We start from the raw sequence: 26,585 nt of genomic DNA, 5'->3' as shown, positions 1-26,585 counted from the left end.
ATGCATTTCAAAGAGACAAAGTAAAATGCAATGTTGAAAAATAACATCTTTCAGTTAAAAATACTTATACGATATACTTTTAATATCTATTTGAGTTCATTATTTGTTATCTTCAATAAATTATCCATTTCCTTTCGTGATTAAACCTGGGTTTTTTCAATTTCCTTTTTTTTTTTAATAGCGGATAAATCAAGTTTATATTATTATTTTTATGTATAATTTATAAATATTTTAATAAAATAAAATAAATACTATGAAAATCGATGATCAAATGCTTATAATAAAATTTCTAACTAAAAATTTTCAAAAAGAAAATAATATGTACCACAATAAATTGTGTTTAATGTTTATTAAAATTTAAAACTTATAACAAATTGAATTTCACCTGAATGTTTATTGACGATACTGGGCATTCGATTCCAAACTATTGAATCATCAAAATATTTGTAGTGTTTTTTTAGATTTTTACTGATTCAGATGCATTCATATTCGTTATAATATGACTATATTTAAGTATATTTGGAAATTAAAAAATCAGATTCTAAATAATTATGTTATTGAAGAATATATAAGACTGAGCATGTTTAGTGAAACGCTCTGTATAATATTAGCTGAACCTAAATTTATAGGATTTTTAAAACATAAATTATGTATAAATTGATTGTATTGTATCTAAGCTTTTAATCTACAATTAATTTCCAACGTTCGAGAAATTTAAAAATAAATAATTTAAACTTAAGATGTCAAATATCATAATCACTAGTATTTATGTTTATATTTATTAAACAAACCAAGGTAAAATGTATTATATATTAATATAATTTATCAGCGAGTAATTTCCTTGTTCTAAATTTTTTTAATAAGCCTGCAGTACTTAATTAAATACACATGACCATTTGAAACACTACGATAAAAAATAAATATTTTTTATTCTCATTGTCATGTAAATGATCTTTTGGTTTTGTCTCTAATAACACTATTGTTTACCTTCTTTTCATCACATTTTCCATAACAAACATTTTTTATCATCCAATGGCAATCTCTCTGCAATATTTCCATTGCCCATTGTTTTTTTTACGTAATCCACAAAAACGCAACTAAAGTCAAACATTCGCTTTGTTTTCCTATACTAGGGAGAAAGTGTTAGGGGAATTAAATATAATATGTTAGTCATAAATCATATTTTTTTATTATTAAAAAGTGCAATCAATGTTTCATAGTAATAAATAATTTATCCTTATAAATTTATTTAAAAACGCAATTGTAAACAAAAAAATTTTTTTGAATATTGATAAACACAACGAGCCTTGGGATTAGGGAATCCGCATATATATTATATGTTGTGATAATATACTTTATTCATTTATAACGATTCAGATAATATAATTACCTGGATAAAGCTTTAGTATATTATTATTTATTAGTTTTATTACCATAAGGCTTAAATGGCCATTCGAAAATCTGTTAAATTTGATTTGATTCTTAGAAATATTTAATTAAGCAGAAAATTTTGTTAAATTTTTATCGAAATATATTTTTAAGTTTTAATCTCTGATAAATTTTTCGTAAGATTTTCCTTGTTGTGATTGCTATTTACTATTTACTACTTTAGTGTTACTATTTTTTATGATTCATACATTTTACTTGAAGAGGAATAATATCAAGTGCTACGGGGAGATTTTTTTTATTGGAAAGTTTTATAAAAATAAACACTATTATAGTTTTCAATTTTGTTGATTTAAACACATATTTACAATTATATAGCCATATAGGTACAAATTTATAAACGTAAATATAACAATTTTAACGTCAATTATAGTTATGAAATAACGTAAGAAATGAATTTTTCAAAAAAGAAAAAAAAGAAAATTTCATACTACATGAGATGCATAATATATTTATATTTATATTTATAAGACTTATATTGTTTCTGTTTATAGTAGGATATGTTTTATTTTTCACCGTACTATACAGTTCAGTAGAATGGAAAAAATATATAAGACGCGTGTTGTATAACGATTTATTGCATTGTGTATAGGTTAAAAGCCAATGTTTTCGACTTAAACGCTCTCGTGGAGGATACACGGCGACAAGGGACCTAATGTCAGTCTACGGTATATAAAACACCATTAATCATGTCTTTTTATTAAGCTAAACGATTATGTACTCAGGAAAGGTGTCCTCAGCGCAGTGCCACCAGTCGAACGAAGATGCACTCGCTATTACTATTTACACCACTGATAAAAATCCCACTCGGCATTCGGGGAAAATTTATCGATATTGCAGTACGTTAACCATGGTTAAATGTCATATTATAGCTGTTGTTTCAACAAATTATTATCTTTGTTCGTAGTTACCGATTGTATATAATACAGTGTGATCACAATTTAAGGTAACACTAAATAGCTCAGGTGGATGGCCTTGTATTAAAATGGGAATTTCGGGAGATGAAAGGGAATACCTTTAAAATTCCTCCATATTTTTGGATACATTTAAAATTATTTACATTTTTTATGTGTGTATTTGCAATACAACTTACATGTTACATTTTTCTTAATGGAAGCACTATTTTTTTCTACATATTCATATAGACTATTATTTTTCTTTTAACATTTTTCGTACCAAAAGTTTTTTCCTATTTACAAAACTGACCAAGTTAGAGTAATCCAAAATTTGGATTTATGCATAATTCGTGTTTAGTGAAATTTTCAATAATAACCACTGGAAATAATAATATATAAGTGTGAATTAATTGAAAATTAATTTTAGTGTATGATATTTCGTCAACTGTATTAATCAAATTTATAAAAAAAGTTATAATGTAATAGTAATATTAATATTAGGTAAAGTAAAAAATTAAATGTATTAACGAAATTAAACTATATTAATACATCTTATTATTTCTGGATATTTGATTACTATTTACTGTGGTTTATATAGTTCCATCTGTTAATCTTCAGGACTTAAAACAAAAATACCTGTAGCAGGTGATATTTTAAATGAGGATTAAATAAAGGCAACAACTTTGATTGAATTTTTGAGGTGACTTGAACCATGTTTAGAAAAAAACTTTGAACAATTCATAATATTAATTTAATTTTTTAATATACCTAATATTAATATTACTATTATCATTATAACTTTTTTATATTACTTGTTTCTATTAAAAATTTTTAAGTTGTATTATGCATGCGCACACAAAAAGTGGTAATAATTTGAAATTTATCTGAAAATATATATTTAGGCACTCCCTATCACCTCCCATTTCAATACAAGGCTATCTACATGAGATATTTAGTGTTACCTTAAATTGTGATCACACTGTACATAGTATCGCCAGGGTAGTTTCAGCCCAAATAATAAAGAGCAGGAGGTTAAATTATAATTTAAGCATAAACTCAACATTTTTTTTCTCTATTAGCCCGACACTTGTACAGAATTAGTTTATTGTGCATAATATCAAACAATGATACAAAATATATTATATTTTGCAATGTTCTCCTTTTAACTCATGCTCATTCTCTCTCTTTTATATATTTGTTGTATGTTGATTTAAATACTATATAGTCATTACGTATTACATCTTGATATGTTAAATTAGGATATAAAATATAAATATATAAAAATTATCAGTGTGGACAACTGTATCTACATTATGTATTCCTGATGAATTACTAAAGGTTTATGATGTATTGATGATAACTTATAATCTTGGAGGTTGTAAAAAGTAATGAAATAGGCTCAATAAAAAATTTGTGTTTCATTTACAATTTGTATAAACGCGTGCATTATAATATCTATCAAACGAAAGGGGAAAAAATGCGCGTAATACTATACAACACTACGAGATTAACATAATGTTGTAATTATTTGTAAATTATGGTGTGCTTAGTTTTTTCGTCTCTGTCGGACTGTGGTCTGTGGTTGACTGTATATTCACCAACCTGCTGAACAGTTGGGACATTGCAGACGAATTTTAATAAAGAAATATATCACATTTGTCAATCTATTATCCAACTTAATTATTTAATTTTATTATATGATAATATGCAATACTAAAATTCAAGCATCGGTTCGTGTTTGTACCGTACTTACTAAATATTATTATAAAATTAAACTGGAAATTATATATTTTTTTAAAGTTTACATAAAATATACACAGTTTGCAGTTAAATAATAATAACTATAATGAGTAATATCCTATTAAATAATTTTTCATGTCCACACTGTCCACTGATAATTTTCAAACATTTATTTTTGAAGATAAGTATGGCTATTTTGCTATTAAGTAGTGTATAAATTCAACCATTTAATCTAATATAATAATATTTTATTGTATCACTCCTGTGCGTTGTCACGGTAACCCATGTCCCTTCATAAATAATATTAACACAGATTATATGAAAATAATTAAAATAATAAATAATTTCATATAATCTCTGATGTTTTGTGTAAAAACGTATTAATCACATATCCGATTTCAAGAGTTCATTAGTAGATATGTTGTACCATAAAATAATATGGAGCTTTATTTTATTTTTTTGGAAATATTATATTATATAATTTATGCCGTATACGCATAGTACGATTTAAAATCGTATATTATTATAATATAATACACAATATTATACATCATATTAATATCAGTCTAAAAAAAAACTTGCACACCAGTGACAGTTTTTATTAAAAACGATACGTGTTTGTTGAAAGGTGGGGGGGAAGAGATTTATATTGCTATACACACATATATATAAACATTAAACATATATAGTCACGGTGACTGACTCGAATCGTCTGCACTGGATTAAAGCGTTAACATTTTATCCGGGTCGACTCTCGTTCCATTGTGGATCAGCCTCGAGGGCACTTTAAGTATATTCTGTTTGTGTGCTCTTTAGGTACAGCTTTTCTTCAAATCCGATCTGAAAATTTCACTATACACCCCGGGCATACCTACGCGGGTATTTGAAAATTAAACAAAAATATTTTCGATGGTAAAAAATGACCTACTTACAGACAAGTTATTAAAGCATGACATTGTCCACATTTATTGTGGCTATTATGGCCAGCCGTTCGTATATACAGTTTATATATCGCGTGTTAAATTTACTTATTTTTGTGTACGAGATTTGAGTTGAGAAAACAAAATTTACGATACCCAGCCACCTCCGCATGTGTATATATACTACCTACCATAAAATGTGTTCCAGGCCATTTTGATAAAGCGACTGACTTATGCACGTTGTAGGTACCTAGTATTGTACGAACACTTATCTCGAAGTCATTGTAACCGAAAATGCACGATGCAACGTGCTTATTGTTTGATACTAAATGGGTTGGAAAATATTGTCTATATGCAGTTCGGGCGTTATTATTCAACCACAGATCGTAAATCGCGCTCACGTTTTATCCAAAGTTCATCTCTTACCAAAAAATATTATGGGCAATAAAAAGGGTTCAATTGCAAAGTTAATATAAGGCTTATAGAATATAATAATATACTTATCTATTATTGGCGGTCGAATAGGTTCTGTTTTCATTCAAACAGAATGTTTCGTTTGAGTTTGCGTTTGCGTATCGGGTGTTTATGGTACTGTTCTCTTAACGTATTGTGTTACATATGGAAGTAATATTATAATAATAAAGTATCACGTTTTCAACCTACAGATTTCATTAATTATTATTTTTCAATGACTCACTCGTGTGAATTTGACATTGTGTGATATAATTATAATTGAAACAATTCACAATTTTAAGTCACAAACAGAATTTGGAACTTAATGAAACCCATTGGTTATTAAAAATGCGTATTTAACTAACTTCCAATAATATTCATACTCAATAATTTTTAAACCTATATCAAACTTGAATATTGTGTTTGAACAACAAACCATTTACACAGTGTTAAATAAAATAATAAATTAGTTGAGTATATAGGTACCTACTCACAAACAGTAAAATATAATATTATTGAAAAATTGTTGTCATTTCTATTACAAAAATTTTTGTTTAATTACAATTAATATTGCTAATTAAAAGCAAACAATTATATTTTTAAATGTTCGATATATACATAAAAAGACGTGTACTTTGTTATACAATGAAAAATAAATCCAACTAAAATATTTTTATCGTTTTGTTGACTAAATAACTTTTGTCCTTTTCGTTTGTAGTTCATCCATTTTTTTAAATGTTCGTTAGTAATACAATAATCAATATATTTGAGATAATTAGTAACAAGCTAATACGCAAGCTAAAATGTACACAATGATCATTAGACCCTCTTATAAATATAGCGCACAACAACGGTCAATGATTTTTAAAAATATTTCTTGTCTCCGTCCACTTTAGCAGTTCCAGAACTTGCTATATATCATATTATAATAATAATGGCAGGTAAGAAATTATTTGATTTATTCCAAATCAACCAATTTTATTATTATTCAATCATAATATGTTTCACATAATATGATAATTTAATATTTAATTTAATATAGAATTTGAGTATACAAAAAAGAACTTCAAAACCTAATAATTATTACAATATATAACTAATAACTATATATACTGTATACTATCTATATAGATTATAGGTATACTATATATATAGCATTATAGCCATATAGGGTGATTTTTTAAGCATTCTCAGTCTCAATTTTTCCTTTAATAATACTTTTATTCAAATTCAAATTTTTAGAGTCTTTAAGTATCTTAAGACCATATTTTCAAATGTATGATATTTTTTTGAAAATGTTGATGTATCTAAAAGTAAATAGATAGTTTAGCTATCTATGATGTACAGTTTAAGGTTTTACACATTAATAAAAGATTAATTGATTTAATGAGATCACCTATTATTATTATTATTTTTTTTAAATTATAGAAATAAAGAAATAATACAATTTATTTTTAAGTTAAATTTTATACACTAGTGTAGAGATGTATATACATATAGTTTGAATTATAAATAGTGTTCAAAAGATATTGTTGTAAGCATATGGAAATTCGTAAAATGTAAAAGGAATATAATCAAAAATTTAGAACCATAGTATAATTTGGAAATTGAAGGATAATATCTTATGCATGGTTACCATCATCGTATATTGTTGAATAATAATTGTTTTAGTTTGTTTCTTATTATTATTCATGGAGCTATTCATCGCTATTTCTGTATTTTACTACTACTTTAATAATAATAACAACACAAACGCAATAAGCACGCGATTTATACATCATTAAATTAAATTCGTGATATCAAAACGAATAATTATACTGCCCTGATAATATATACAACGTTAATTTTGTTTTGAGGTTTACGTAATAATCGACTTCAGTTATTCGATTTTACAAGTGGATAAAAATAAAAAATAAAATTTAAATAGTTTTATAACTATTATCACAATTTACGAACATACATATCGTAAACCGTATTAAGACCAAAAATGTATTAATATAATTTCAATTATTTTAAAAATTAACTTAATTATATTAATTTTGATTGTTAAGCTAGTGACGAAAAAAAAATAAAGAAGTTATCTGAGGTTCTGTTATGAATGATCTCCTCTTCATGAGAATCATGTTTTTATATATATATATATATATATATATATATATTGTTATCTTTATTACTTACTTATTGTTTTTACTTTTTAAACATATGGAATATATTATGTGTTTAAATAAAAATTAAAAAGCTACACACGTGTAATTGTAGTTTTGTGGTTCATGATTCGTTAAAATTTGACATTTATTTTGATATGTATAGTCTATACTTTAAAATTTTAAAAGGATGTCAGTACACCATTTGTTTTTTCTATCTGGCCCACGCGCAATACTCGTATAACAAATTTACAAAACCAATTCTATATTATTAATTTTTAATATTAGTGTGAATTCACTTATTATCAAACAGTTAAGGACATTATCTGTGTTTCTACGTTGACTATTTAAAGATATTAAAAAAAAAAAAATTAAAATATCGTTAAAAAGCAGGTTGTTCTTAAAATTTTATTATAGATGATTTCACTTAAACATTAAGATTTTAAAGTTACAACACAGGATTGGTTCTGCCAGATATAAATTTGCATAGATATAAGACAAATGGTGTGAAGACATAGGTATCCTTAAATCTGTAAATGTGTTGCCAAATGCTATCTTAGTTAAACCATACATGAATTTGCTCATCCACTTCGATTCATATTCCTTCATTTTTTATTTTTATCGAATTATTTGTGAATATTACTGGACAGACTTTAGGGCACAAATAATGAATTCCTATACGATTTACGAATCTCAATGAATAGCGGATCTCATAGAGTGTAGGTACTTTCGAAAAATTTTGTAAGTGAACATTAAGTTAAAATGATAAAAATGATTTTTTTCACTATTTTTTTTCAATTATCCCGCGGCAACTAAGTCCGTTGGGAAGGGGGAAGTACTGTAGGTTCTTATGGAATTGTAGGTTGGTTTTACACGTGGGTGAGAGATTTGGCAGAGTTTCTATTGGGGCACCCGTAGGTTTCTGCCATGCCCCGGAGTGGGGGATGGCGGCACTTGTTCTCCGGACACCGTGACTTGCCCGGAGAAAAATGCCACCCGATGGTCGAGGATCGAACCCGGTCCGGCTGAGCCACAGCCGACGCGGTAGACCACTCGGCCACCTCGTCCCCCTAATCACTATTGTACTCTTGTTATTAATACTGTAGCAGTATATGTTATTAAATTTATAGGATAATATAATAATATTATATCTGTTGACCGTGTTAAGTACGTAAATAATTTTGCGTCAAGGTAGTAATCCCTTCTTCATGGTCTTATTTAATGTCTCAAAATAGACTATAATATAGAACAAACATTGGTATAATTATATTATTGTAAGCTATTGTTCAAGCTAGCATAAAATATTAAATTTTATCTTGTCAGTTTTTAAAGAAGGCTATAACCATTGAGTTGTTGGCAAAATGAAATCCTTCTTTCTTCTGAATTATAAGTAAGCGTTTAACCAAATTAAAATGAATCAAATTACCATCACTATAAAGGAAAGTATCTTTATCTCTAAAAGCATTAAGTGCTAACTTTATCATGTGTGCTGGATTTAAAAATACAGCTATATCATCAAACTTGGAATTTAACGTGTTAACATTGAAGTCACAACCTAGAAGCCGTGCCATAGTTAAATTTGAGGAACAGCGGTCATAGTCAAGCTTACAGAAACCCAAATATCATTTAACAGATTTAATGCATGCTTAGTTAATTCAGCTTTTTGAGATCCATTTAAACTAGTAACTAAAAAATATCCAATGGGTATCTTCCAATTTTCATTCATGGACACTAACATAAATACCAGACATTATTTTGCCTTTTTTAAATTATCATTATCTATACCAGTTCCCAGGTCCATTCCACCATGGTACTTCATACCATCAAACTCAATGTGCTGCCTTATTGTCATTTCATCCAGTATCAAACTACAGACTACAGTTACTTTTGAAAATTTAACTTTCAAAGCAAGTGTCCACTGGTAAACCCGGACTTAGCATCACACGCGAATACCAATTTGACAAAGCTCGTGCACGTGGAAAAATGGTATTGAATTGCTTCCTAACATAATTGTAAGCTTTAGCTGAAAATAAATTTAAACACAAAGCAAACTGTCGAACAGCTGGGCTGTACTTCTTAGGAACTTTCTGGTTAGTATTTTTTTTTATACCAATTAGTTATTAAGTTTGTGTGTTTACCAAAGATTCCAACAGCATATCAGAAGTATCATCATTAATAAGGTTTTCTTTCCTTAGTAGAGAAACTATTGTTTTTAATGATGCAATTTTTTTATTGGCTCGTCTCAGGTTTTGTTATAGAACTTTCATTTTTTTGTTTTTAATTTCAACTTCATCCCGTAATTTGCGAACTCCAAACGTTCAATCATTTTCGTTTTAGTTTATCTTGGTCAAAAGCTAAGTAACAAGACTTCCGATTTTTCTAAACAGAATTTAAGTTATTAATTATTAATAGATATCTATACTATGAAAAAGTTATTTGATATAATAAACTTACTTGAATCGTATAATCTTCAGAGTTAGTATTTGACTGCATAGTAATATCTAACTGCAATGGTTCTTCAGCAGATATTGACAGCCATTTATGTCCAATGTCGTAAGTAGGCCACTAGAATCAAACTAAAATGATTATATCAATATATCACATTAAAATCTTGTTAAAACACTATGCAAGTAATATAATTATAAGTATAATTACTTTTACTGGAGAATTTTCATCTAATACTGACACTCTTTCACAACATATATAATTTCCATCTACTACAATAGGTTTTTTATACGTACATTTTATGTAGAATTGAGATTAGTTGTATTTAGCTGCATAAAAACATCTAACTATAATGATTGTTCAGCTGATATCGATAGTTTTTCACTGCAAATCTCATTAGTAGGTAACCCAAAATTAAATTTGAATGACTACATTAATATACCACAAAATCAATAAAATATTGTCAAAACACAATACATATAATACAATTATAAGTAAAATTACTTGTACTGCTGGAGGATTTTCATCTAATACATCTGACAATGCTTCAAGAAAAAAAGAGCTTGACTGACCAGTTTTAAATATTTCAGGATTGACATTTTTTGCTGAAATAAAATAGAACATAATGTTTAACATGTTAAAAATTTATTTTACTCAAATTTTATATACTTTTATTTTAATTAAGTATTTATGTAATATTATTATACATAAATTACTTTTATTATTCAATGCTATTAAAAACTTACGTTTATCACTCTGGATATTATGATATTAGGAACAGCATTTTTGCATAGATGTCTAGTGTTTTATGTACAAGGAACAAAGATGCATCAAAGTGACTTGAACACAATATACTATTGTTATTTATAGTATCTACCTTTAAACCATTTTCAGTGACAAATCATACCATTTTTCTCTTATTGTCTGATTAGTAGGAAAACTAGGAAACCTAAATAACATTTCAAAATTTTCTCAGTATATATTCAGCCATTTACAAATCTGGCCACCTATTTTAATTGAATAAAGAATAGGTAACTGTTTAGTTAAAAATTAAAGAGGTACTTACTTATGGAACGTAATATTCTGCAATTTTAAAGTAGAAGTTCTAGACTGCTACATATAAAACAACTAGGCATTTTATCAGAAATTTAAATTAAATTCAAAAGAATACGAAAACTAAAATATAATTTAATATAACGTAAAAGACTTGTGAAAACACAGTATACACCGTCTGAATCGCGGGATAAATGCACACGGAAAAAAACCCACGGGAAAAATCCCATGGAAAAAAACCCACAGAAAAAAAACCCTCCGAAAATATTAAAATTAAAACAAATATTAATACATATTTAATATAATTATATATAATATAATATAATAATAATTAATATAATATTATTTTTATTTTTAATCTAGAGTTTATACAATCTGTACATAAAAAAAGTGCAATAAGTATAAATTATGTTTTTTTTCTAAATTATTATACATGTAGTATCTTGAGAGAAGAACCAACCAGCGAAGGCACTTCAGGGAATTATATAATATAATAAATATAAGTTTGGAAAATAATACGAGTATTTATTATTTGTTCAAGTATATATATATATATATATATATATATATTATAATAGTTTTATACAAGGGAATTACAATACACCCAATTATCTGTATTATTATCTGTAATATTGTGATGATATCATCAATTATGACTTTTGTTAATTATTATATTTATATTTTGAATATGTACTGTTTTATAGCAAAGTAAATAACTATGAGATTGTATTTTAATATATGAGTTAATTAAAAGTATAATCAACAATCAACAAAATAATATAAAACACACTTTTATTTTCGTGGGTTTTTTTTTAATTTTTGGGTTTTTTTCCGTTGGATATTTTTTGGGTTTTTTTCCGTGGTCATTTTTTCCGCTCACCACGCCGTCTACAGTCTACATAGACTAAATATATTTTAATGAAGTTAATTTTAGCACCATAGTTGCGCCAAAATGGTTATCATTATGATATCAATATTTGTTGAAGTGCAGCGCGGTCTAACGGAAAATAATATCAATGTAAGACTTTTCATTTTCGGGGTGAATGACCGACAGTTTAACTTCTAATGTGATAGGTAACGCCGCCTTTATATTACTCTATGGCTATAACAGACGATCTATATTAATAATTATTATATTTTAATTCAACCTTTGATTTAAAAGGAAATAATTATAGAGTAGTTTATAATTATATTAATGAACATTATGCAAATTATGCAACCTTATGTAGTAGCCAAGTTTGAGTGGTTCATTGAAAAAAAATTAATAAAAATAATAACTTTATAAAAAAAAAACGGGTAAGTCGTAGATGTCACTCTGCTGTACAGTAGGTTACTGTAAAGGATGGGATTAAATTTGAATGCAATGATAGGTATCATTGTATACGAAAAACGATTCTGAACGGAGATGATTTGTCAGTCTAGGATATATTATATTTAAATATTGTCATATATTCTATTTTGAAACAAATATTTTATTTTTCAATTAAGACGCATTTTGCATAAGGCATGGTTAATCAATTAGTGTAGTTATCATGTAGTAATCATAATTCATAATACCTTATATATACGAATACCTAGTTTGAGGATAAATCGTTATCATTACGCGATTTCATAAAAATTTAAAACTCAAACGCTCAAACCATTTTTCCTATAATGACGCTTCAAATTTTCTCTATAGCTATTTGAAGCAAAACTTATGGAACACTAAGTCTTGGTGTTAAATTTTATAACCTTAGATATAAATACAAACAATATTATTTATGAATTTTGAACTACAAAATAATTTGCAAATATTCATGATTTTGACGAATTTTTGTCAATATTTGAAATTCAAATGCTAATAAAAATTTAATTTGAATTTCCGATGGACATTCTTTTTGTGATAAAGATTGAAAAATTTGTAAGGAATCTTGTATTAAATTTTCAAATCTTAGATTTAAAAAGAAAATTTTTTATGAATTTCTAACTTATAATAATTTGCGAATTTTCGTGATTTTTACGTATGTTGTCAAAATTAAAATTAAAATGCCTGTAAAAAAAAATGTGACTATACATTTATTGTATTTTTCAACTGCTATTGTAAAAATATTTTAGGAGCCTTGTATTAAATTTTAAATCTTAGGTATAAAAGAAAAACTTTTATGAATTTCGATCTAAGATAATTTGAACATTGCCGTAATTTTTATGTATTTAATCAAAATTTGAACTGTAAATGCTGATAAAAAAAATTTGTGACTATTTATTTCTTTTATTTTTCAAATGCCATTGTAAAAATATTTTAGGAGCCTTGTATTAAATTTTCAAATCTTAGGTATAAAAGGAAAATTTTTTATGAATTTCTGGGATAAAATAATTTACGAATTTTTGTGATTTTTACGTATGTTGTCAAAATTAAAATTTGAATACATGTAAAAAAAAAATTGTGGCTATACATTTATTTTATTTTTCAACTGCTATTGTAAAAATATATTATGAGCCTTGTATTTAATTTTCAAATCTTTGATCTAAAAAGAAAAACTTTTATGAATTTCTATCTAAGATAATTTGAAAATTGCCGTAATTTTTACGTATTAAGTCAATATTTGAACTTCAAATGCTAATAATAACTTATAAGGAACTTTGTATTAAATTTTCAAGTATTTTGATAGGGCCATAAAAATTTTATCGACACTTCAAAAAAAAATTTTCAGAAAAATTGAAACTTTCAGTGGTCTATAAATAACTCAAAAAAAGTCGAAAATTTTTGAAAATTACACTGTATATAGATATCACTATCATTAACATTTGGTGAAAATTTCAAGTATTTACAGTGATTAGTTTTTGAATTACAACCATATAAAAATATCGATTTGGTCGAAAACTGGTTTTGCGTAAAAATTCCCGTTTTTCTGTCATTTTTTTTTTTGTTTTTCTCGATTTTTTTGAAAACTGTTGGAAAATGTTTTCTTTTGACCTCTATAATGCACCAAGGATCTTCAATTTTACATCGGAAACCACCCCCAAAGTTTAAAATCAAAGCATTATTTCGACTAGTTATGCTGTACACAGACACAAAAAAAAAAAAAAAAACACACACATCATTGTAAAATCAATACTTTCATCACTTCGTTCAGAATCTAAAACAAGATAGTACACGAGTATAGTGCAATATTTATATGAACTAAAAGGTAATTGTTTTTATTTTGAAAAAGATTGAATTTTTATGAATAATAAAAAAAATATTTGTAAATATAATGTGCCAAGTAGCTACACTTCTAATTTAAGTACATAATAAGAAGTAATAACTTTTTTATTAGTATCATTATAGAAACATACAATATCTACAAAGATAAGAAGGATTAAATAAAATATTTATTACTGTGAGTATTTTCTTAGGATACAAATTTATTCTAAAGCTTATTAACATAAGTGTATTTTTTTTCTCTACTAGGTACGTAAATGTTGTTATCTTATGCATTATTCTCTCGTTTGGACTGTTTGGAGTATAACTTAATCTTGTATAATTTAATATGTATATTGTATAATGAAAACATGGAAAATCTGTAAATAATAAGTAGATAAAATAGTATTATATTATTATACACTTTACCTAGGTATCTAATTTATAAATATATAAAAGTGCATAAAAAATTATCATATTTTACGTAACTTATTTGTTGTATATAGTCACTATATTATAGTGTTGTAATTTGGAATTGATTCTGAGGTGAGATATAAGTTAATACTATCGTCCTAGGAGAGGGGGGGGGTAAAAACCCCTATTATCCCCCCCACGTCCTTAGCAATTGAATTTCATAGATCATAGTCTTACATTAATTTAGTATTATAAATTGAATGAGGTGAATGATGGTATAATATAAGTTTACAAAATTATGTTTTAGCTATGAGCCGTACAATACAAAAATAATTCAATATAAGAAATTTTTTCAAGAGGCATTACAGTGAGTGGTTTCCCCAATCAAGTGACTCATTTAATTTTTTATATTATATATTATCGTTATCGCAATGACTTATTGTAAAAAATATGTGTATAGATTGTCTTTTTCGTAATTTTCAATAAAAAATGTTTAAAAAATTATGAGCCATACAATTTTCTTGTCATATATTATAATTGTTGAGAGGTATCGTTGTTTTAAACTAGTTAAAAAATAAAATCTCAACTATGATAATGTCAATGAATTTTTATTTCTTATTTTAAAATTTTAAAATCTTCTACAGCCAAGTGTTTATGGGAATTTCATGATGATGGTTATTTAAGAAAAGGGGCCTCCGAGGAATAATATATTTTCGTATCCCCCTCCCATAATTACGTCACTGATTATATATAGTTTTATAACTTAATATGATTTTTTTGTATTTCATTACTTAGGTATTGTGTTTTTATAAAATAATCATTGTGAGATGAGAATTGTTTAAATTTGATTTAGAAAACAATATCGTAGGATCACCGAAGAAATAGATTTTATTCAAACTTTTTATACTTACATTGTGTATAGTGAACATATTGAGATATTATTTTAATGAAAATAAAATGATTATGAGAAAACAAAAATTAAATTAGCATAATCAAAAACGCTACAACGAACGCGCACAAAATACTCAAATCTTGATAAAAGTATTCGAATTGAATCTAATTGGCAATTGCAGATGGTCCAATAGTAATAAAATTTGATAATATTGTAATAAATTAAGTTACAAAGTTTATTTTTTTCTAGTAGACAGCAAACAGTATATAGAATATAAATGCGAAGGTATGTGGTATTATATAGTTATGTACTGCAAATGGTATTGCAACCCAAAGATCATGGTTAATCATGAATGAACATTCTTGGGATAAAAAACATTTAAGTTAAACACGTTATTATGTTGTAGACGATGTAAGTATAAACCACTGAAGACAAAAAAATGATTTAAGTCGTCATTGAAAAATAAACTAAACGCATCAAAGGTGCCTTCATATATATATTGGAGTTGTACTATTGTCGTTATTATTATTTAATGGGATAAAAATAATAATGACAATAATGTTGTTCAGAAATCAGCAACAATGTTCTTTGACTACAAATATTTTTGAGAAAAAAACTTTTAAAGACATTCATTATGTTTTATGAAAATAAAATGCGTAGGCTGTTATATTATTTTGTATTGATTTAAACTTCATAAAGTGTGATGTTTATATTAAGTATACAGGGAATTTGTTACAACGCAAATCAGTGCTTAAAAACTATTCAAACAGTCATTATTATTTTAACTCTGTAAGTATCATATTAACAACTTAGAATTAGTTTAGGACTATGACAAACTATGACCTTGACTAATATTATGTAAAACCAAATATTCAAGGATATCAGATCAAATATATAGTAGTTAAACTGTTAGAGTTATACCTAGTTGAGAATAATTGGCTAGTAATTTTTTATTGGCTGATAATACACTGTGAACGGTGGAGAGGAAAAATTACGTTTGCGTGATGAAGAAGAGGAATCAAGAAGTTAGAGGATATGGAAAAAAGATGACTCAGTGCCATGGCTGTGAATAATACATAGAAGTAATTATTGAAGGTTAATTCGAATGAATTATAAATTCATCGATTCTTATTTAAGTACTTAACTGCGTACATGAAACATGAAAGATTAACATTTTCAGGAAAGGTGTGACGTATCCCAGTTTTCACTTAATTTGTATTAAAAAAATTGGAGAAAAACATTGCACTCTAAACCCCAAAAGCTTTTAAAAATAAAATAAAATCTATATGATTAAAAATGGTTAATAACCGAGGCAACCAAAGTATGAGTTACCAAAATTTAAAATTAATAAAAACTTTAATTTAAACTATTTTCACTAAATAATGAACCTTTTGTTATTTATTGATTAGGTTTTTTATGATAAACTTATAACCTATAAATAGGAAAACTCTTAAAGACCACTCAAAATAATTTTCCAAGAATATTTGTCACAAATATTATTATTATGAATATTACATCATATAAACTTCTATATTTTAGTTTTTGAGAAGAGCAATGAATGCATTTTTTATATGATATCAGAGTATAAATTCATAGATCTTTAAAATTATTTTAGTTTGAAATTTACTTAAATCGCTTATTGAAAAAAATTTAATGATTTTTAAACGTTTATTAAAATAATTAAAAAAAAAAACATGATGAAAAGTTAATATTAAAATCAAATAGTTAGGTAGTTGTATACTTGTATACAATTTTATATATTATTTTTTATATGTATATTCACATTTTCAAATTTTAAGCTTCTATAAAACCATAAGTCGATAACTTTATTTTACAACACCTTTTCATTAAAACAATCAAAACATTTTAATGGGTAAACTTTTTTCTTTGCTTATGTTTTATATAGTTATAACAATTTGATCACTTCAGATCACTCTTATACTACTTAACTATTTATAGTTTATATACATTTTCTATTGATTTAATAATATTATGTCTTGTGGCGTAATTTATAATAAATTATAAATAATATTAATCCAACGATTTTGATTTAGTTTGAAGCTAATATGTTATCGAAAAAAAGTTTTCGTGGATAGGATTATGAGTAAAAATATTAAAATATGTACCAAGAGAAATTAAAAAATGCAGTCGATCTTAATAACTCTACATATTAATCATTTACATTTTATTAGGTCCAGCCGTGTATAGCCATAATACCTGAGTAGTATTATGACGTGAAAAGACGTATGGTTTTGGTTGCTTAACAATATTATATTAAATGTAATAGTATTTACTGTTTATATTAATATAAAGTATTTTTTGTCCTTCCTAAGTATTTTGTTAAATGTATTTTAAACTAGTAGGTACATATCATATTTAACAGCTGACTACAATCATAATAATTACATCCTATTACGATTCATTTCTAAGATAACATTGTATAAATAATCACATGCAATATCATAATTTCAATAGAATATCTGAGTGTAATAAATTTTCGATTAAATAGTATAAAATATCACTTTTAAGTATAGATAATTTTTGATTTATTATTAGTTTAAAAACTATATCAACAAAATAATCATAAAATATAAGGCAACCGAGCTGTAGAATATTTGTTTGAACTACATAAAACTTAAAATATAGCATAGTACTTATATTTGTTTTTTATTTAGTAAAATATTAAATAACATTTATGTTATACGGTAAACTTAAGAGGACGCTACACCCGCATACGTTGTCTCCGTCTTACAAGTGCGTAACATAGCAAATTTTATGCTCAGCACATCACGTTTAGCTCCGTTAGTTTAACATTTAGAGTAAATTGACTTCTTACAAAAATTAAAGGTAACATTATTATCGAGGGCATGACGTAGGATTTTTATTATATTTTAATTTTAAAGTGAGTTATGTGTATTTTAAAATTTTAAATTGTTTGTATATCTTAAAATACACATAACTCACTTTAAAATTAAAATATAATAAAAAGCCTACGTCATGCCCTCGATAATAATGTTACCTTTAATTTTTGTAAGAGGCCAATTTACTCTAAATTTTAAACTAACGGAGCTAAACGTGATCTGCTGAGCATAAAATTTGCTATATTACGCACTTGTAAGACGGAGACAACGTATGCGGGTGTAGCGTCCTCTTAACAGAATCTATAACTTATATTTGACTGAACAAAATAAAAAATATCATAGACAGTTTGTTGGTACCTAATTATATTTTGTTTTGCATAAAAAATTACATTACAATTTTGGGTTTATGCATAATATACACATCTTTATATCCTTAGAAAAAAAAATAAAAAAAATAGCTATATTAAGAGCAAATAAGAGTTGAACGTTTTAGCATAAATAAAAATAATAGTAAAAAACTGAGACTTGACAGATACTCTTCGCACGACGTTATTTATTGCACAAAGTGAAATGAATTTTATTATACTAAAAAAATAATTCAGTTTTCAAACAGCAGCGAGGGAGTAACTTTTATTTATATATATATATATATATATATATTTGTCAACACCTCATAATTTTCAGAATAAGATTATTTATTTTATTATGAAGCCACTAGAAGATTGAAATACACAACTTGGGTGGGCAGAGATAATAAACTTTTTATAGTAAAAAATTACCAGGTGTCTTCCAAAAGAAAAAAAGGGCTAATAAACTATAGAAATCGAAATGTATATAAATCATGGTTAGTGTTACTGGTATCGTGGTAGACGAATACTGTCGTCCTAATTGGATTAATTATTTATGCGCTGCCGAAAACTTTTGTTTGTTTTTTTTTATCGTCTAATTTTTGCGTGCCTTTTGAAGTGGCGCTTTGCCAGAAATTTTCATTCCACAATTACTCACCACTAAGATTTCTATTCAAATTTACGACTGAAACACAGGTGATAACGCTAACCAAAAGAGGAAATATTTTGTCTCGCCAAAACCTCAAATTTATTTGGTCAACGCTCAATGTTATATTTTACAGCTTCACAGAATTAAAACTTGAAACATTTTATATACTTTCCACGTCTATTGATATGCACCAAATTGACAATTGACAAGCTCTAAAGAGACGACACCAATCAAACTCTCAATACGGCTAATTGTATGAGGATTAATGGATGTAGTGGCCTGGTGGATTTAGGCGTTGGTTGCGACGCGCACCGTCATTGATTCAAATCCTGGTCATGGGCGGCATCGCTTTCTGGCCAGTTCAAATTCTGCCAAAAACCATACACGTGTACCAACAAACCTACTCAACCCAAAAGCCTACTCAACCCAAAAGCCTACAGTACCTTCCCCACATCTAATGGTCTATGTTGCCACGGGTTAATTAATAAAAAAAAAAAACATTGCTTATTGTTAAATAAAGCGTTTGATAAAGTTCTATATTTTTATCACTTAACAGTGTTTAAGGGTGAATATTGTAGTAAGTACCTTTCATAGAATTTTATTATTGTCGTAAAAATAATAAGCCTACTTCCGAAATATTTGTCAATTTTGATGTGTAGAATGATATTGTTATTCATTATCTCGTTAGAAAGTAATGAAATAAACGGAACTTAAATGTATTGTTATCTAAATATATTTTTAGAATACGATGATTTATCATTGACCTTACATTAAGAACAAAACTGCATTAGTACTTTTTAAATATTTATCGAAATTTCCATAACTATAGGAACTTGGTAATTTAATTTCTACGAAGAATAAAAAATAAATACTTTAGTTCTATAGTAGTTGTAAAATATTTATTTGTTCAGTTAAAATACTATTGTAAACTATGCAACTCAAACCAAACTTCTATAAATAATTATTTACAAAGCTCACAAAGAAAACTTTGAATTTCATTATTTAAACAAGCACTTCATTGATAAGTTTATTAATACTACTACGCAACAGAATTATAATTATTTATAAAAGTGTTTTTCAAAGATTTTTTTTATGAAATCCAAATCAAACTCAGACAAAGTTGAATAGATTAAAATGTTTTCAACTTCGTAAAACATTTCATCTGACCCTAAGTAAACAACATTAACCTAATCTTTAGAGTTTTTTTTTTATGGTACTGACTGTTTTTAAATTCTTAGAATCTCGATAGAATGCTTAGGTTGAAAAATAAAAATAATAATAAAGCAAAATAACGGTTACATGAAGTACTGAATGAAATACAATTGATTGTTGTAATTTTGATGTGTAACCGAATGACAAACACGTATTGTAATATATTCAAACAGTGGCGGTCATAGAGGGAGGTTACCAGGTATTAAACATTAAAAAAGGTCTTCATCCACCAATACATTTGAACGCCACTGTTTTCATAATTAACCCTCGATTAACCTTCAATACCTTAATATCTGGCATATCGATCTTTAAGTTTAAATGCCAGACAAATTTGATATAAAAATAATGAATACATGACAGATTATTCAAGAAGAAATGTTCCAAGAGAAATTACCTAGAAAAATGTTTGTTTATTTTTTTGTGATAAAATAGTAGTACTGTAAATGCTATACTACCGGAAAATTAAATCTTATTACCTCCGTAGTTATTAGTTATGTTTAAAAGCAGAATATTTAAATTAATAAAACGTTTATAGCATATGTATTTTTAATGCTATATAATATTTTTAAAAATCTAATGAAATTTCTAATTTTTACACACTTTAAGTAAAAATCTAAGGTTTTTATTAAAAATAAAAAGTAAAATTAAATTTTTAAATTTCAAAAATGCCTGATTACAAATTTTTTGATTGTTAAATTTCTGTGATTTCACATTACTATTTATTGGTGATAATAAATTTCACTTGAAGTAGTAAAAAGAACAGTATCAACAATACAATTTAGAAAAATTTCCTTTGGAGAAAAATTTTATTTTGTGTTAGGTTTGCGTTGATATCCAATCATGGTAAATAAATATCACCACGCTATGGGTATGGAATATTATGGGTTCGTCATCGACTCAGAAAAAATACCTCAGTCCATTATACACTGAGATAATATATTTTAGACGAGCCATTTTTTCGTTCAGGTTATTTAATACCTTGTGTTAACAATAGAATATTAATTTGCATAATATTTTGAACAAACACACACACACAAGTATACCTATATAGTCATAAAAAAAAACCTTTGGCGTACCTACCATGAAATTTTCTTTAAGTAATCTTCCATAAAGCAGTACCTAGTTATATATTATTATATTATAATACAGTGTACGGGAACGCGAAAAGGTCAGAGTAATATTATCTAGAGGAAAAATATGTTTTAGTCTCGAAATTAGATTTTCACATTCACCTACTACACACCTATATGGGTTTGGTATAATATAATAATATACTTGTGCGGCATTTACACAGAAAAAAAAAACTTTGCTCGATTTTCGCGGGGGGAGGAGCTAAAAGATGAAAACCCATTAACGATATTACAGTTGATAATGAACACAAATCGTATACCTATATAATATACGTGTTACACACGTATGTGTGCATAATCATATAACATAATATGTGTGTGCGTGTGGGCATGTACAAAGTTATATAAAACCGTCTCGGTATTCAATCAAGTCGAAGCGGAATTTCATTATACCCATACGTGATATCCGTGATTTTTGTAGAATCAAGCACAATATACTAAACGTGTATATAGAGGTGTACGTCGCAGATAATATGATAATATTACGTTTTAGACCCTATATAACGAATGGAACTTTTTTTTTTATTATAATTTTTTTTTAAATGCAATTTTTCCCTTACCCGATTTCCTCTTGGAGAAACAGCACGAATGGGAGTACGCAAACTGAAAAGTGCCGGCCAATAGGGACCCCAGATTGGATATGCACAGCAACATTAGCGGTACGCCGAATAACGCGTAGATCATAGTAACGATTTTGCCTTCTGGTGTTTTTGGTGCCAAATTGCCGTATCCTGAAAAAAATACACTCGTTATATGAATAAATATACTCATAAAAAATCGATTAAAAGAATTTTAGAGACAACTACGTTTTATAAACCATTCAGGTTAACATAATATTTTGAAAAATTAAATAAAAAACAATGTTCAATATTGATTCTTGCACTACTATATCTTTATCATCGAGATACGTATTTCACAATTTCACATAAAAATGTAAGTATAGCAGTAAACACCCATCATCTAGAAAATGTTTTGTACACATAACTTTCTTATTATAAAAATTTTTTTGAAAAAAAGTTTTTTTTTATTTAAAAAAAAGTAATTAAACGAAAGTAATTCTGTGTTATAAATACATAATAATTCCAAATTATAATCCAATAAATCCAAATTATTCAAATAAACCAATTTTATCGCTTATTTACAATCATTAAGAAATTAAGAGTATAATGACATATAAATAATTACATAAAAAAAAATATTTTTAAAATCATTAATTTAACTACATACAGAGATTCTGCATGTTTACTGTAAAATTAATCACTCGGTATTCTAAACATTATATCACAAACATAATAATATTATGTTTGTATACAATCGAACAAATTTTCAAGATTTAGTTTTTAAAAAATAATATTAATTACTATAATGGGAAAAAATGTAAATGAATGAATTATTCCAAACATTTAAACACCTTTTTTATGGATTATTTTATTGGTAAGAAATAAAGTGCTATTTTTAATCTTTACAAATTCCTTAAACATTTGATTAAAAGTAATAATTCAAATAATTACTTTCCAATTTAAATTTTCCTTCCAAACTATCATTATTTTAGCACTAATAAATATTAATATTTTTGAGAATTGTAATTAGTATTGAACGTAAAACTCATCTATTTATTTATGAATGCTTAATGTTAAGCTATAATCTCTATTGATGAATATTTTTGGAGCGTAAGAAAGGTAATTTATAGAAAGGTAATTTATAGAAAGGTAATTTATAGAAAGGTAATTTATGGAAAGTTCATAAACAACATTCGAAATTTGTTTCCATTTATATTTTAATATAAAAAAAACGGTTTTAAATAAAAATACAACCAACTCTTATCATGTCAAACGTATCTTTATCAACAAAAAGATAAAACAATTATCAGAATCTAATAGAAAATATTTCATTTAGTTGAAAAATAAAGAAACATAACAAATGCTTAAAAAGCGAATTTTAGTCTCAATAATATTTAATATAAGTAGGTAAAATAATAATAATCTATGGTTAATTGCAATAATTTTTCCTCGGAAAAAGGATTTTTAATTTCATATTCCGAGGTAAAATATTTTTCTAATAACTTTGATGTGGTGAAAATCCAATTTTAAACAAGACATTTATTACACACGTAGTTTAAGAATTTGAAATGTATATAATCAGAGTATTATAGCACATATTATGTACCACTCAAAATGTTGGTACTCCACTTATAAAAACGTCAAATATCTTATCATTAATTCATAACTTATAGACTTATCGTTTGAAATTAAATCGTCAAATATCTAATTCATTAAAAAAATATTCTATTTTGGAATATGAAATTTAAATTATTGTAATCGTTAAATAAATTAAAAAATGTTAGAATATACCTAATTATGATACAAAATATTATTTGATATTTAAATATTTGGTATTTTTTTTAAATTGATATCAAATGTTTACTGTTATAATAATTATTTTGAATAGTAAATTATGACCACATAGGTACTAGACTAGAAGATAAGACAAGTAGAACAGTGTAAATGTATCGTGGACGGTAAAATCACGTAATGCGCTTGACAACTCAATAAATAGGAATAATAATGTAGATAAATAAATGTATATTTACAGTTATTATAAAATCAGTGAAGTGGTATGTGAAATAATTGAGAACACATATATTTTGTGTTTTTAATATTTTGGTATGGTCTTTCTATATGTTTGGGTTTTTTGCATGTTCTTTTGTGTTATGTTGAGTTTTATTTGATAACAAATAGTTTTCTTTTCATGTCAAGAAGTTGAATTTATAAGGTGGATAAAGATAAACACAACATTTATGTATTTATCTTTTATATAGTTTCAATAACTATTTAAACATTAAAATAAGCGATGAAAAAATTAAGACATATGTTTAAAAGTAAACAACCTTTAGATTTTATGGATGAAGTTTTTATTCAATTTAGGAAATACTTTGAAAGTTTATCATTTTCGAATTCGTTGTCATATTAAATTGTTTTATTTTATTTATGTACCTACCTACATTTCCTTTAATTGCACGATGTTTTTTTTTTAAGCCATTTTTAAAGACTTAATGCTTTTGTAAATATTATATTATTTTTATTTTTATAGAACTATACTAAAGAGTTTATTAGTAACTATATTTAATGATATGAATATATTATCATTTATAGTTTGCAGTTATTTGCTAAATTAATTTCAGTGGAAACGACGAGGATAAGATACTTAAACCCTTTATATATTAATATCTGGTCGTTCATTTTATGTATTAAATTAAAATTATCATATTCTTACTCCTTATAAGTTATATAAAAATTGTATATTATTAAGATAACAATAGAAGTATCGTAATATAATAGTATATAGTGTTATAGAAATATTTTATTTTAGGTATCTTTTGTAAGAAGTTTAGTAGGTTATCTTGTAATTCGGATGAATTAAATAATTGATTGTTTCATCACTATTTATATTAGTATTATACCATGTCATTTTTTATTCAATATCGTTAAAAATCTTAAGTTGCATTATTAATATTTTATTGTTTTTAATTAAATTACAAACGCCCCTTTGTTGCAGTTAATACAAAACAGTGGCTTATAAAGTATTACAAGTTGTCTTTATTTTTTCAAATCATTTTTTGTCTTCATATCTACTTAATTAATCAAATTAGATAATACTGCATATACTTTCTATTCAAACCAAAGTTACAAAAGCATCTAAAATGTATTATTAATGGGTTACGAAAAAAGTATTGCGACACATTAACACATTAATATTATTTATTATAATATAAATTAACGAGCCAATTAAATATTAATATGTTCATCTTAATCGCATTTATTTTAGGGAAATCTGAACATACTAAGTTAATTACAGTACATTATATTTTTATAATGTTCAATGTTTTAGTTTAGAAACATTAAACGATATAAAATGTAGATAGAATTATATAATTTAAAAAGTTAAAAACATTAAAATAAATTAAATTTTGTGCCTCTCTTTTTTTCTATGAATAAAATAAACGTATCTGCATCATTGTAAATAGCTATATTATAACTATAATACTTATTAATTATTATATATTTTAAATTTATAATTATTATTTCTGAGAGCTGCTTGATAATTTGATTGCTTTATTTTATAAATTGTATAACTTAGGTGATTGAATGACATAATTCTGATAATTATTTATGTTATTTCCTTAAAATATTAATTGTTTATCTTGGTAATTTATTTAAACTACTGAAATACATCTCTATACGTAATTACAAACATTATAATTCGTTTATTCCTTATTTAAAAGGGAAATTTTGATCACACAAAACTTACTTAGCTAAGCAATAGACTTTGACTGAAAAATTTAAAACAATCTTTGTTTTATATAAATAGAAATAATTTCAATCAAAAGCATTAAACAATAAAGTTCACAAAACGATCGATTCAAAATTAAAGTTCGAGACGTCTCACCATGATGTATCAAATGCATACTACGTGGCGGTCTGTGCAGCTTTCAGTTTCTAATTTAATTTAAAATCGTTTTTCCGTAACGATAACGAATAATAATACTAAAAATACCAATTATAATTTATAAAATATACGATCAAGAAACACATTTAATGTTCGTATACGCTTACCGATTGTTGTAATAACTGTGACCGAGTATAAAAGCGCGCCTGTTAATGACCACTGTTCCGTATTCTTGCTGTCGTATCCTTGTATGTTTTTCGTTGATATGATCTGTGTCTCAAACTTGTGCAGCGGTTCGTATACTAATTTTGTCCAATTTAATTCGTGTAACACGTGCATTCTCACTGAAAACAAATACGTATTATAACAACTGTACT

At 25.9% G+C, this 26,585-nt stretch overlaps 1 protein-coding gene across 2 annotated transcripts in view; it reads right to left on the bottom strand.

Annotated features, from left to right (window-relative positions):
- LOC107167932 (uncharacterized) overlaps positions 1 to 26,585 on the bottom strand; it is a 166,709-nt gene that overhangs the window by 22,821 nt on the left and 117,303 nt on the right. For both annotated transcript variants that reach the window (XM_089223808.1, XM_089223809.1), the window contains exons 2-3: positions 26,376 to 26,552; positions 22,323 to 22,493 (exon numbers count right to left, since the gene is read on the bottom strand). In XM_089223808.1, the coding sequence (XP_089079934.1) occupies positions 22,323 to 22,493; positions 26,376 to 26,552 (348 nt within the window). The remainder of the gene's footprint in view (positions 1 to 22,322; positions 22,494 to 26,375; positions 26,553 to 26,585) is intronic.

This window comes from Diuraphis noxia, unplaced genomic scaffold, assembly GCF_037042655.1.
Source record: "Diuraphis noxia isolate RWA-SAM2 unplaced genomic scaffold, SU_Dnox_SAM2 contig0003, whole genome shotgun sequence".
NCBI lineage: Eukaryota > Metazoa > Arthropoda > Insecta > Hemiptera > Aphididae > Diuraphis > Diuraphis noxia.
This window is presented reverse-complemented; position numbering and strand designations above follow the sequence as displayed.